The 16,844-nt window shown below is 32.8% G+C and overlaps 1 protein-coding gene across 1 annotated transcript in view; it reads right to left on the bottom strand.

Annotated features, from left to right (window-relative positions):
- The window catches only part of LOC134839716 (uncharacterized), a 91,514-nt gene that overhangs the window by 59,513 nt on the left and 15,157 nt on the right, over window positions 1–16,844 (bottom strand). The window contains exon 5 of the mRNA XM_063855338.1: window positions 1,796–1,941. Coding sequence (XP_063711408.1) covers window positions 1,796–1,941 — 146 coding nt within the window. The remainder of the gene's footprint in view (window positions 1–1,795; window positions 1,942–16,844) is intronic.

Below are 16,844 nucleotides of genomic sequence, written 5' to 3'. Positions count from 1 at the left end.
AACGAGTGTCAGTTTAAATTTAAAAAAAATACGAGCTAACCGGTTTTCTATCGGATCAATAAACTCAGCAAAATTGATGATTTCAGCATAAACTTTACGCTTCAACTCTGACTACATCTGGTTTATCTGTTGCACGATTTTTTTTACACGAATTTTTCGAACTACTTAAAATACTTTGGCAAAAAATGTTGAGTTCCAATTAAGTTTGGGAAAATTGGTATTTTAATAATCTTTGTCTTGTTTAACCAAGTTTTTGCTTCACTAAGCTTTAGTTTTAACCAAGCTTTTTCTTAACTGAATAATGATCTTAACCACATCAGTCACATATGTGGATTTTAATTTTTTGGCGTCAAAAATTTCAGAAGGTTTTAAGCAACTGATTTTGGATAATTGTGGACTATGTGTTTTCCAAAAAATTCCTTCAAGGGCGTGAATTTTGATCAACGGCTTGGCTCTAGCGCGGCCTGTCTCAGCTGCTTCCAACAGCGACACAACGTTTTTTTATCTATCAACAGCTGGCAAGTTTTGCTCTTGATTTTGTTCCCATGCTGATTTCTCTCAACTACCCTAACGAAAGTTAGATTTTTTGCTTTTTTAAAAAAAAATTTGCACTTAACAGCAAGGTTGTGTCTTTCACTTCTTGCAAGCCATTTACAGAAAGATACTCGAATTTGGTTATGCTGTACAATATCGCGAGGACAAGGAATTTAACCTATCTATACGTCTTTTAGCTGATTTTGCATTTGCCTCACCCTTACACGTAGAAGCCTGGTATAAACAAATACTAGAAAGATGCAAAAGTCCTGAGGACACTTTTGTAGGCAAAGAAACGCAAAACTCGACGAGACGGAAATCGCGTTCGACATGGATATGTCGAATGTTTACTTCTAGACCATTGACGACCTCCCCAGGACAAAAAATGCTCTTGAAGGATTCATCGTTTATTCGAATTCATGCTGCAAATGTCAAAGCGTGCCATACGGAAGTTCATTGAGGCCATTCAGAGACAGCAGTCATTGCAAACTTTTAGTTCTTTTCAAATGCAGCTCGGCAAGAAAATTCACAAAAAGTATTAGGGTAATTTTGGAAGCGTGAAGAGAATGATATGCTCTGCCGTTAACTACAAAGAATTGGATTATCTTAAAGCCATAGCTGTCAACTTGTCCTTTTAGCTTTTAATTTATAATCCATCTATTTGTTTTCTGTTAATTATCTTTCTTCAATTAAATCAGTTTTTAGTGTCTCTTTTTTAATCCGTTCGAGTGTGCGGGATTTTAAATTAAAAACTGGGGGCTTTTGTCCTGTGGGATGTTATCCGGTGGGATTTTGTCCTGGGGGATTTGATCGTGGGGGGTTTAGTCCTAGACCCCTGCCATTTGATTTTCTACCGATAATTTTTCAAAGATGTCAGCCACGGATTTGGCCTTCAATTTTAATATGATCGTTCCGATATCTACAGGATCCATTCATAGAAAAGACCAAGGTTATGCATCCATATACAGTTATAACCAATGATTAATTTGAGTTTTTGAAGCGCTTTTATTTAAAGATGTGCGAGCGAGTCCTGTTTTAACCTAGTTATAACCGCTCTTCAATTCCGACATATACACCGCAAGCTCATCGGATACTGCTAATTTATAGGCTGCGTTAAGGGCACATCAATTAGTGCAATAGTTTTCGGTTTTTTTTCTATATATGCAGTTAGGTGAAGTTCTACCACTTTTTGCTAAGATGTACCATATGTTCTGCTTAAAATCAACTTTTCAATGACATGTCAGACAGTTAATCAGCTTACCTGTCTCTCCCAACACTTTTCAGCTCCTGTGTCGTCCTTGAGGACAAGTGTGAAGACATCAGGGGGAGCATAGAGTATCTCAGCCATTTCTTGGCCCGATGAGTTGCCACTGAACACGTTTGAGGCTTCAGAGCCACAATTAGCATCTGAGAGACAAAAAATAACTCAATTTGAAACACATCCTTTTAAAACAAGAAACCTGTACGAGTTTGGAAGACCGCTCCCGTTGGCCATATAAATACAAGACAAAAATATTTGGAAAAGCAAAGAAATTTGCTGAGCAACCACAAAGAGTTTCGACCACTGTAATTTTTCGAGAAAAAAGGCTCAACACAGCTGCGAAGTTGCATTTGTGCAAACATAAGTAGAAATGGCAAAAGTGGGCTTTATATTGTTTTCAAAATGACTCGATCAAAAATATATGGAACCTGATCTAAACTACATTTTATGATTGGATAAATTAGATATTTTACCAATGTAAAGTATTTAATATTAACCAATCATGATCCATCTAACTAACAACCCACTTATTTGTAAGTGCTGAAGTTACTTGTAATTTCAGCACCAGAGAGATTTGAATTTAACTTAGAAATTAGTTGGACTCTCCCGAGCACTTCAGCAGCCGCAATAAACCAGTATACCCTAGATCTATTGAGCCTAGCAGAGACTAGTTAAACAACCTGAGACTAGATAGTATAAGAGTAAGATTAGGATCGGTATTAGACTAAGAAGTTGCACGAATCTATCCGGCCGAAAATAAGATAGCGTGACGAGCAGACGGTGTACCCTATCCGAAATTACTCTATGAGTTAACCAACTCGGTCCTAACTCATCTGGTGCGACCATAAGTCTCGAACAAGACCTTAATAGCTTAGAATTAACCAAAATAGATTAGAAATTAGACAAAAACATTTAAAAAATGTTATACGACAATAATTTAATCGAAATGTCTCTACGACTCAATAGATCAGAGCCAATATTCCGAACCATAACAGAACTACCCGGAATTGGAAGAAGACCTCGAACCAGAGACGACATACGACAAAGTAGAAACTTGCCATATAGCTATATGATAGTTAGGCAAAAACCAGAACAAACTTTTATATTTAGAATACTACTGGCAATGAATTTAGATTTTCATTTGCAAACATAAAACCTTGAAGTTAATCTTCAAAATCATTTCAGGCGCTAAACAAAATTATTAATATACAATAACGATTGATAAAAAGATCTAAGATCGTTTTCCTAAAACTCTGCAGTAATATACAAAACATGTTTGAAAAATATTTATTGAAAAATAAAAAATAAAAATTAGTAGCATGACAATAAATGGTTAGTAATCATAAATCATCCTGTTGTTCCAGCTCCATCATCTAAAACATAACAGCAATCATAAACCCACTAACATCATCAAAACACTAAATCTTTCCTTTAACACACATTTAAAATTTTATTAAAACTTAAATTCACTTAATTTTAAAACCAGATCATCAAGGCTTATCCTTGGATCTTAAATCATTTTCTACTTAATTAAATTTCAAATTTGATCATCAAGGCTTATCCTTGGATCAAACAGAACAACTTTGTTCTCCCCCACCCACTTAATTAGTGTCTAACGACCTCAAACGTCGATTCACTACCCAACCCTTTCTAAAGACCCAAGACTAATAGAAATTTTTAAACAAAACAAATCATTCAAATTAGGATAAACAGTGAAGAACTTCGGTTATTCATCCTTCACTTGACCCCCCCCTCTTACCAGACCCAGGATAAATCTTAGACTTAGTAAGTTTAAAATAGTATCTAACGAACTACTCGCGTTCTAATTATACCTGAACCTTGTGGATCGATTTACTATTCTCCAACCCTTGAACACAATCACTACCCCTAAGTAAGATTAAGTAAGTTAACACCTTAACTTATACTAGCCACGAGAAAGTAAAAAATCATTCTTCGGAATCGATATACTTTTCTCTCCAACCCTGAACAAATAGACCCAGGTTAAGCTAACCAAAAAATCGTAAGAACTAACAGTTTAAGAAAATAGAAATCATTTAACAACCTTTTGCATCCGTCATCCTAAACCTTATGTCATTTAAAAACCTAGGAAATAAACAAACAATCGTTTTACACAATTGTGAAATAGATAACAAAAAATACGACCTTGTAATCACACCTCATACACAAACAGTTGGATACATTCGAACAAAACGACAAACACTAAAAAGAAAAATAATAACGAAACAAAGACAAATAACACGAAAAAGATTTTCAAAAAATCGAAACGCATTTTCAGAATCAGAAACCAACAGTTTAGACGAACTTTACAAACTAAAAGAATCAATAGATAAAAATTACCCACTTCACGATCAATTATATTTTTCTGACTCAGAAACAACTTCAAATTCATCAAAACGAGGAAAAAGAAGAATAAAAAAGCAGTATAAACACAAACCAGTACATTTATACAATTGGAATCAACCAATTCGACACATTAATAATTACATATTAACAGTCATCGAACGAAAAAATGAGCTCAACGCACACCCCAGGTGAAGAAAGTCCAGATGATGATGAAATCTTTCCTTTTATAGTAGATGCAACCACCGATAGAGGACAGCATATATTTTGCAAAAATTTACTATTAAATTTATTTGAACCCGGAATCAGTCCATGTAAAACAGAGTTCCCAGATGTAAAAATCAAAAGACAAATCATAGACCACTACTTAAAAGATATATGCAACATAACACAACAGTATGGAATCTACTCCATAGAATTCACCTCACCAAACCATAATAATAGAAAATATACAATTCAAACAGACGATCTTGATTTAGAATTTTCAAAAGTTTTTTCAGAATATATAAAAAGCATCCAATATCATAACTCACAAAGAGCAAACTCCATATTCACCAATGAAGTTTTCGCAATAATATATAGTTATATTTCGATATTAGAAAACGAAATCCCAATAACAAATGTCTCACCGACAGAAACATCTAAACATTTAAGAGTACGACATGAAATCACACTACTCTCTAGTTATTTAAACATCATTAAAGAAAATTTCACGAAAGACGACGTTTCACAACATACAAAACACGATCTACAAAAAATTTTGGCATGGTTCATAATAGATTATTTCACACACAATATTGATTTAATTGCACAAGCAAGAAAAAATTTTAGACCCCAAAACTCGAACGATGATACCGCTATCACAGAACAATCAGATTATGTTTGGGACCCCGAATGGTCTCATCCCGCATTTATAAGCTTCCCACAATCAATCTCAAGTCAAGCAATAAGTACGATATCTTACATAAGAGATTATGTAAAAGTAATACCATTAACCATTGATGCAACACCATTAAACTATAATACATTTTTGCCCGATACACAAAATAATAGTTTAAACTCTACAGTCATACACAATGAAAACCTCAATGGAACTAGGAATCTTACTCAACAAGATATCCAGACACCATCACACTTCATAAATGAAGAAATTGTACACACAACAACTACACAACAAAGTATTTCACCAATACGCCCAAATTTAACAACACCAAGAAATACAAATCCTTCACAAACACAGGTAACCTTACAATCAACCGTTAAACCTTCGGTTGCCCCTAAATATTCACATATGGATTACCAAACATACAGACCCATGACAATACCATCAAAAACACGCAAAACATTCACTAGAAACAACTTTGCAGACCATAATTATAATTATACACATCCATCAAAAACATATAACCAACCACAAAGAAATTTTAACCAATATACAAGATCTCGAAATTGGGATAACCCAATGACCCAACCTAATTCAATAAATTTCCAAACAAATCCTCCACAGGATCACAGTGAAAATTACCCATTTTTTCAACAAAATAAAAATAAAAAACAGACATCTTATCAAATGGATTATTTATCCTCAGATGATGATTTCTTACAACCAGATATATTTGCACCAAATACTCAAGAATATCGTAGACAAGAAATACAGAAAACACGTACAAATCATAGAAATTTTTCTCCACAACCAATAGATGCACAACATCAACAACCAATTCAACAACAAAATTTAATTAATACACAATCTTTTCAACCAATTCAACAACAAAATCCAATGACTGCACACTCGTATCAACCATCACAAATGCAAAATGAAATACCACTCCCATATTATCTCCAACAACATGAAATAACAAGAAACCAACTTTCAAATTTTTCTCAAATGCCAAATGCAGCAGAATCATTACAAATGACAATGAATCCATACCTTATGGGTGGATCATCAATAACATCAAACAAACCTTTAATGGTTTTCACAGGAACAGACCCTGAATACTCTGTAGAAGATTATTTAAATGCAGTAACAGCAAACCTGATTTTAAATATTGGACCTGAACCAATTAATACGCCACTACATCAAAATTGGATACATCGACGCACAGCGTTAATACAAACAACCTTAGATGGCGCAGCCCAAAAATGGTTTTCAGTACTACCTCTAGAAATAAAATCAAACTGGAAAAGGTTTACACAGGAATTTTCAAAAATGTTTGACTCCGAAAGAAACAAACAACAACAAAGAGTTTTATGTAATGAAATTCGCAGATTACCAAACGAAACCATCAAGCAAATAGCAGTACGAATCGAAACACTAGTTCGAAAAGCATATTCATTAAATACACATGACTATAAAAACACAAAGATGACAGAAATCTTAATGATGACCTTAACACCACAATTAAGGAAAATAGCAATAAAAAAGAGAGCATCCCATCCTTCTTCAATTCGCAAACCCGATTTAGATTTTCGAAAACTAGTAGACAAATTAGAACAAGCAGAAATCACGATGAAACTAGAAGAAACGGAAAATCTGAAATTACAATACGTTAACAGAATTGAAACGACTCCCACTAATATTAATAATATACAGGAATCAGAGACAGACCTCGTTGAAAAAATCACTGAAATACTCAATATTTACGAAAAGAACCCAAACTTTAAAGGCAAACCATCTTTCAAAAAATGGTGTAATTATTGCCGACGATACGGACATAGTATTTCCGAATGTAGACAAAAACAGCAAGACAATCAAAATAAACCTCAAAAATATAAAGAACCAAATAAATCATTCTATCAATACATGAAAAAAGATCAAAATCTACCGAACAAAACAGTCCACAGCAACAACAGTTCAGGAAAACCACTCCCGAACAATACAAATTATACAAGAAATCAATCACCATATAACTCAAGTTATAGAGGAAGATCACCAGAACGAAGAAACACGAATAATTCATCACAAAATCACTACAATAGACCAAATAGTCGAAATAACTACTCCAGATCAAATCCAAATACACAACGATTTGTTTCTAGATCTAATTCCCAATCAAGAAATAACTACTATCCAAACAACCAATCACGAAATTCATCATACAATAGGAATAGAAACTACTCCTATAATCGAAATAGAAGTTATTCAAACAACCGAAACCAGAATTACCCGAACAATCAATCAAGGAATAACTCATATAATAGATCGAACTATAACAGACCAAACAATAATTACCAAAACAGATCGCGAAATAATTCACAAAATCGACACTCAAGTTATAATAATCGTTATAGAAATTATTCCCAATCACCACACCGGAATAATAATAACTATAATAATTCTAATAATCGCCACAGAAGTAGTACACCTAAACATCAAAGACAAATCAATCAAGTACAATCTAACCCAGAAACAACATCAGACCCTCCAGGTATTGATGACACAGTAACTGATACGTTACAACTCAATCAAATAAACTGTACATCATCAGATTCAGAAAGTGATACTGAAAACACTCTTTCTATCAATATGATAAAAGTCGAAAATGACTATGAATCTGTCATATATGAACAACCCTTTTCATCACACATATATGAAAATCAATCAGAATTTCTTCAAAATTATTACACTACACCCATAAATTCCACACCAACGACGCAAGAAACAAATGAGATTAACACTACAAATCAAACCAATAAAAATACCAAAACAAAATGCTTGAATACAAACCACATTTATCAAAATATACAAAAAGAACAACCCAAAGAAAAAATTTGGACAATACCATTTCTCTTAGAAAGCCCAAGAAATAAAGAATTTCAACCACCAGACCTTGAAATAGATTTTTTAATTGATTCAGGAGCAGAATCAAACATAATAAACATCCCCACATGGAATGAAATAAAAAACTTTACACCCAAAGCTAACACCTCTTGAAACCTCCAGTAAGTTAGCAACAGCACAAGGATCAACATTGATAAACTACGGAAAAATCCAATTATTTCTCCTCCCCACCAGAACAATGGAGCAAAGCAAAATTTTAAATAAGCCATTTAAACAAATATTCCATATCACTGACATTAAATATAATATCATTGGAATACCATTTATTTCGAAGTATATACCAACAATTAACATACTAAATAGTAAAATATTAATCAAAGATAAATATACAAAAACAAAAGAAACATCCTTAACATTTTTTCAAAGATTAAATAAACAACCACCATTCTTTTCAAAATTCTACCCGATATTTAACCAACAAAGAAAACACCTAAAACCACTATCAGGAAATATCTATAATTTTTCAATCAAACAAGTTCACCAATATGATAAAGAACAAAACAAACAAAAATTTTATATGTCAGAATTTGAATTCAAACCTATTCACAAATTTTTCAAAATCACAATCTCATCCATAAAATATTTGAAAAATTCGAATTCCGATATCATTTCCTTACATGTCTATAACAACACACCTTACCAAGTAACATTACCTTTAGGACTTTTAGGATATTGTGAAACCAACGCTACAATATCACCAATACACGAAAAAGCCTATCGCGTAAATAATATACTCCAATTACTAGATATTTGCCAATCTACAATTCTTAATGAAGAATTATCTATAAATAATATAATAAGTAACGAAAACAGAAATACGGATTATTTCACAAAAACTCCATATTTCAAACCTACATTCAACATAAGTAACTACACAGAGGACCAACAAAAATTTTTAACAATGTTTAATTTCCAACATTCACAAATAACACAAGACGAATTCGAAAAATTAGCCAAACAGCTAATTAAATATTCATCAGTCTATGCAACATCAAAATTCGATGTTGGAAAAATCAGTTCATCACTACATCTCCCGTTAAAACCAGACGCAGTTTTCAAAAAACAGAGAGCAAGTAAAGTACCAATTCACTTACATGATAAAGTGAACAGATTACTCGATATTTTAGAACAATACAACATTATATCACCAGTTAATAAAGAAGAACAACCAAAAGGGAACACATTCATCAACCCCGTTATCATTCTAGCTAAAGGAGAATCATTAAAAATCGTTCTCGATGCTAGATACCTCAATTCACTTATAGATGAATCAAAATGTAATTGGCCCATTGAACCAATACAAGTTATTTTAACAAAAATAAACGGCAAATACTTTACAACCGCCGATATGAATAGTGCATACAATCAAATGCCACTAGATGAACAATCACGACGTTTAACACAATTTGTTATCGGAAACCAACAATATGAATTCAACCGCTTATTCTATGGAATATCCATAGGACCAGCAGCATTTTCAGCTTTTATGAGCAAAATTTTTAGACCACTAATACTCAAGAAAAACGCAATCACCTATTTAGACGATGTTTTTATGCAATCACAAACAAAAGACGAGATGTTCAATGTTTTAGAAAAATATCACCAAATACTTCAGAACGAAAATCTGAAGGCCGCCCCCGATAAATCACACTTCTTTTTGACAAGAGTTAAATTCTTAGGACATAATATAGAAAGAAAAACAATCACTCCATTGAAATCACGCATTGACGCTATTCAAAAACTTCAACCACCAACAAATAAAAAGAAAATCCAAGAATTTCTTGGAATGTTAAACTTTTTAAGTAAATATGTTTATAAAATGCAATTATATCTACGACCATTTTATAACATCCTTAGACAACAAAATAATTTTGAATGGAACACAGAACATCAAACACGATTTGAAGAAATAAAGAAACTTTTAACTGAACAAATTTCAAACACAATTCCAGATTCAAATCAACCATTTTATGCAATGTGCGATGCTTCGAACTTTGGCATCGGTGCAGCACTATTACAATCACATAATGGTACAAATAAAATGAACCTCATATCAGCAAATTCTCGATTATTCACTCAAGCAGAGCTACGACTCTCAACTCTAGAATGTACAGCCATAATATATACACTGACAGAATATGAATTTCTGATACTTGGATCAAAACATCCAACAGTTCTATTCACAGACCATAAACCAATCATCTTTCTCTTTACACAAAAATCTAACCCAAACCACCGAGTTTACAGATTTCAACTAATTCTAATGAAATTTCCAAACTTACATATAGTTTGGACTGCAGGAAAAAATCTTGCATTACCAGACACCTTAAGTCGAAATACACCACCTGAATTACTTACACGAAAAACAACAGTTGAAATACCCAAAAACATAAAATTCTACCTTGCAGAAAACGAAACATCACCCCGATTGGAATGCAAATATGCAGTAAAAACTGATATTGAACAATCACAAATAAATAGTTTACAACATTTCCCACTTTATTTAGATTGTCAAAATAATCATTATGAAGTTGATCTACTTGGAACATCAACTTTCAAACCAATCCCATATTCTCAATGGATAAAAAATAACACCCAACAAAAACGAACAAAACAACACCCGCCTAAAAAAGACCATTTTCCACTAATTGAAAAAGAAGATTTAACTGATAAAATAAATTTATCAGGACCACAAACAAATGATTCAAAATACACAATAAATCAAGTTTTTGACCTTCACGACCCACTTGATACAATACCCTTATCTAAATTCGAAATTGAAAACATTTTTCTCCCTCCAACAGAAACGATTACAATTTCAACACTGAAACAATATCAAAATCTTGACCCGATAATTAGACAACTAAAATCATGGCACAAATATAAAACTAAACCTGTCAAGGCAGATTCAACCATTCTAGGAAACAAAACACTCCTCCGATACTTTCGCAAATTTAACAACACAACAATTAACAAAAATACAGACCTTTTAGAGTATAACCTGAATGAATCTACAGTTCCATGTCTCCCTTTAAGTATGATTCTTATAGCTTTTAATATTTCACATACACAAAATATTAAAGGACACTCTGGATCAGAGAAAACATATTCAAATTTTATACAAAACTTTTATTTCCCAAATGCACCAATTTGGATAAAAGTACTATGCAATGACTGTATAGTATGTCAACTAAATAAACCTTACCCAAATCAAAAACAAATAGCACAAAAACAAGATTTTAAAGGACAAAGTTTGTACTTTAATCATCGTATCTCATTTGATACTAAAGGACCAATTTCACCCTCATCAGAAGGAAACTCCTACATTATGGTAATTGTTGACGCATTTACACATTATGTAGCACTTAACCCAGTACCACATTGTAACGCTTATTACGCTTACACAACACTCTATGAACACTGGATAGCAAAATTCGGACTACCAGAAATTTTAGTTACAGACAACGGTACAGAATTCATAAATAATGAAATTATCACACTATGTCATTTATATAACATTAAACACAAACCACGTACATCTCATGCACCTTGGACAAACGGCTTAGTCGAAGGTATGAACCGTTCATTACAAGAATATCTTAGATGTATCATCAACGGAAATGATACAAAATATACCGAATGGTCAGCAGATGTAAAATTATTTCCCTTAGCATATAATTCACAAATTACGACAACTTTAGGAATGTCACCATACGAAATGGTTTTTAACCAAAAGCCACGCAAACCAATAATGTTTACAGCAAATTCTCATAAAAACGCACAAGGTTATTGTCAACCAAATAAAGACTCAATTTGTTATAACCTACCTTTACATACACACGATGAAGATCATTTTCATCACCCACAAATTCTTAAACTAGCCTCCGGTACACACACCGAATGGATTCTAAACAGAGATAAAAAACACAATGAAATTTATCAAAAAATAACAAAAAAGTTATTACAAAGACAAAACATTAATGAACAAATCAATTCACGTTTTACACCAGCCTCCGAATTAAAAATTGGAACATTTGTTTTAATACCTAATTTTAATACTCAAAAAGGAATTTCTAAAAAATTACAACCCCTTCGAAAAGGACCATACCAAATAATTGCAAAACCCACTGATGTCACATATAAAATTACCGACTCAAACAAAAAAGAAATCGTTCAACATCGAAACAACCTATTACCTTATTACCCAAAAGAATACGCACTCCGCGAATTAACTCAATTATATTCTTTCACAGGATTAAAAATCATTCAAAATGAACCACATTTGAAAAACACAGAACAAAATGATAACCCCACCGAAAATCAAAACACAAAACCAATCGCCACCAAAAACAATACACAAAACCATAAAGAATCCCCAAAACAAAGAAAAAATAGAAAAATGACCGAACAAATAATACCCCAAGAACAAATCGACAAATCAGAAAATAGAAAAACAACAAGACTCCGAAATCAACCACGTAAAAACTATAAAATATTCATCCCCCAATCTAAAATTTTAAAGAAAGTGGAATTTCAAAAGTAATTTTAACATTATACTTCACTATCTTGAAACCTTCGAAACATTTTTCATTTACATTTTTCAAAATAACATGCTGACAAGTACGTAATAATTCTAGTTCAAAATAGACCAATAGGATTCATCCAATCCGTCACTTTCTCTAACTCAAACTAAGACCAATTAGACGAATCATATAGAACTCCAGGCATATCTATAACTATAACTTTACGACCTCCAGGTCAAAAATAAGCAAACCACTCCAACTTGACAACTAAAATAAATATCACCATAATACCGTACCCCTCCCTTATCTAATAACCCAAAGATCAACAATATTTCCCCAACTCAGACCACGAATACCCCCAAAGCAAAATTGTTAACTTAGCCTAAAGTAACAAAATGAACATTTTAATTAGCCTAAAGTATAAAAATCTCACCATACCCCGGATCATTTGACAAACAAAAATAAAGAAAAAGACGACCTCCCAATCACCATGAAAATTGCCCCCAACAATTTTTTACAAAACTCGACCCACTTGTCAAAAAACTAATAAATAATCCGACCACACTAGAAAATCGCCTCAAACAGCAAAAAATATTCGACCGAGAGATCATTTCTTAAATGCTCTTCTCTCAATCAGTTACTCAAATACTCATAAATCTTAAACATTTTTTTACAATACTTGAAACCTTTATAATATTTCTTTTTGATATACTTGAATCTTTTCTAATAATCCTAATCATTTTTTGTAACATTTTTTTAATTTTCTACACTATACTCGAACTATTCCTCCAACTTTCCAAAACCCTTGATTATTTCCACAGGTACGATTCATATAACTTGTCTAAATGATACGAACAATTTTCAGTAGAACCGATATTTTTTTATTGTTTGTAATTTTCATAACATTTTTATCATCCCTCATTTTGACAATATGTAAATGTATAAAGAAAGCAATCTTCACATTTGCCCTAGCAACAATCCTTCTAATTCTTTTTTTTGGAAGAATATTATAATAAACATAAACCTTCCCACTAAAGTAACAATTCAAAAATCCATCAAAAATTGCTACCCAACAGTCACAGAATCAGTCTTCACCGACATCATCCCAAGATAACCAAACACCACCTTCAACTACTCAAAATCCTCAAACATCTACACGAATTTCTTTTCAAGACAATCCATACACTTTTGAAGAACGACATGCTCGTTTATCAGAACCACTAGAACCAGTTCAACGACAAGCACCTCTAAGCGAACCAACATATAACCTATACCCAACACTACCACAAGAACTAAGTAGAATAAGAAATCCTAGTCAAAACCAAAATACAGTCGAAATAAATAGACAAATTATACATCCTCGACGAAACAGAAATTTTCAAACTCCACGAGTTCATTTTGATATACCTCAATCCCCATCACAAAACACTCCAGAAAACACCATTGATACATTACCAGAAACCCCTACGATTCTTTCACAACGTAGCACCTCAAGCCTACCATCAGATTACTTAGGTTCAACACCAACATCTGAACAAATACGTGAAAATCCCTTTAACCCCCCAAACCAGGCATCACGACTACCATATTGGACAACACATTCATTTACACAAGGTGAATTAAATTTAGTCAATAATCCAATAGATATTTCTACGGATACAACAACATCCTCATCACTACCAGAAACATTATCACTACCATCAACACCATCAATAAGCCAGATTTCACCACCACCTTTTAACTTAAATTTTCCAAATAATCTCGACGCCAGATATCGAGAACAATCATCAATAAATATTCCTTTAAGACTAGATTGGAATACATTTACAGCACCTCCACCATTATTTGGACAACATCAAGAAAGTAACCGCCTTCATAACTGGGAACTTAATAGATTACAATATCGCCAAGATATTCACAACGATATCCGTGATCACAATATTCAAATACTCCAACAAAACAGTTTACAATTAAAGTTTGAAATCACAGTTAAGTTAAACAATATTACCCAACATCCCTACCCATTAAATCCACCTAACATAACAGCTCAATCACTACCACCACCGTTTATAACTACTGAAGTAATATACAAATACGACAGATATACCAAAAACACAATTGGCTACATTACATTTTATAATCCATACTCAGGATTATCATACACATGTATATTCTAAAATTATTAATTTTTCTCCAACTCCTTTTTCTAGTAATCTCAAATCAAAACATAAACCCTTCCCCTCGTACAGGACCACAAGATTTATTAGTAACACATTACGATTGTGAAGAAAATGAACAAAAAACACTACATAAATATGCAATAAATCAAGTATCACAATGTGAAACAGAACCACAAGCTATAGAAACCACAGATGTAATAGCAACACTCTATTCAAAAGCCCGAGCAACAACAGTTACAGGTTATAAATTCACAGCAACATTTTCCGAAAAGAAAGTACATTGTTCACAAGTCTCGAACGGAAAAAAAAACCGACTTGACCATGAATCATTCTATCAGAGTAATATAGAACGTCTTTTACATCTCAATCCCGACGATTGTAAAAATGAATTACTTAGACTAAACATCACACAAAATAAAAACTCCCAAAGAAAATTAGTTAATTTTCAAGTTTTTTCAGACTCTGTACATCAATCACAACTTGAAAGACACCAAGGACATATAAAACTAGACGAAAAATACCCGTATAACGGCGCACACGGACGATTAACCTATGACCTACACGATAAACATTGGATACCACACATTGGTATAAATGACCCATCAAACTGCAAAGCAGACACAAAAAATAAAGGATACCAAGAAATAATGTTTTTCGATTGGAAAATACAACTCGAAAAAATACAACTAACACGAGATTTATCAGATAATACAATGATCTATCAAGGAATCCGATTACCTTGTAAAAATGATCAAGGTTATTGCGACCCTACAACGAGAACACAAGCAACAATTGTTTGGTTCCCCGAAGATACATGTACAACATTTCAAGTAGCAAAAATACACGCTCGTATGATAAAATTTCACGAAAAATATTTTATACAATCAATTCCATATGAACAAGTCCATCCATCACGAAAACTAAGTTCTAATTTTAGAAACATAGACAATATAGAAAATAAATTGACACGTTTTCAAATATATCAAGAAACAGAACTTGCATGTAAATACAGAAATCCACTTCACAGAACACAATACTCTGAAATATTAGTTGAATACGAAAAAGGATTCGACATGACCACTGGAAAAGTAAAAATCGACCCATATGCCACAGGTCATCCTCCAAACGAAGGAACATCCTATATACCAGTTAATTTTGAAAAAAGCAACGGACAACCTGGTGGACATCTAAAACCCCATGACACCAGAAGCACACGCTTACAAGAATTATCACTAATGAATACTACATATTTCGGTAATATCCACTATGATATTCATTTAGATATGAAACTAGATTATACAATTAGCCGAATTTTTCAAGAAATGTCACTCTCCGAATTAGAAACACTACACCAACTATGCGAATTAGAACGAACACAAATATTACAATCACTTGCACTAGCAGTATTAAAAATCCCCTATGCAGGATACTTATTATCTGGAAATAGATCAAATTTTTTAGACTATGAAGGAAACATCTTATGGTTTTATACTTGTACTAAAAAAGTATCACCACTATACGTTTTTGAAGATAAACGATGTTATAAAAGAATCCCTATCTTTTATAAGAATAAAGTACATTTCGTGGATACACTTTCACGAAGAACCTATTTCTGGGATACCGCAGTCCCATGTGGATCAGAAAACAGCCACAATGTAGTACAACTAAACCCTGATGAAAATAAATATTATCTTCTCACTCCATATCCCACATTAATGCAATCACTCAAAAAATTTTCACCAGAAAGCATTCGCGCTATTGCTCGAAACCCAAATATAGACTTACAATCAATAGGAATCTATTCAAAATCAGATATTCAACATCACATTAGAACACAACAATTCCAAGAATTATTAACACAAATGGACACTATACAAAGACAATCAATAGACCAAAATTTACGCAAACTTGCGGAAACCGCAGGATTTGCCGATATCTACACGCAAGACTATAGCGGATATTTTAAAGACATTAAAGATTATATATATCTAAACGGTGAAAAATACCGTCCCCAAGATATATCACCAATTAACATTTTTAGCTTTGTTACACTCAAAAATGAGATCCTCGATTTTCTAGGATGGCCCTATTACATCTTAGAAAAATTGACTATTTTATACGCAATGTTTAACTTTATTGGA

Source organism: Symsagittifera roscoffensis, chromosome 2 (genome assembly GCF_963678635.1).
Source record: "Symsagittifera roscoffensis chromosome 2, txSymRosc1.1, whole genome shotgun sequence".
NCBI classification, from domain to species: Eukaryota; Metazoa; Xenacoelomorpha; order Acoela; family Convolutidae; genus Symsagittifera; species Symsagittifera roscoffensis.
Note: the sequence above shows the minus strand (reverse complement) of the source record. Positions and strands in the feature narration are given on the sequence as shown.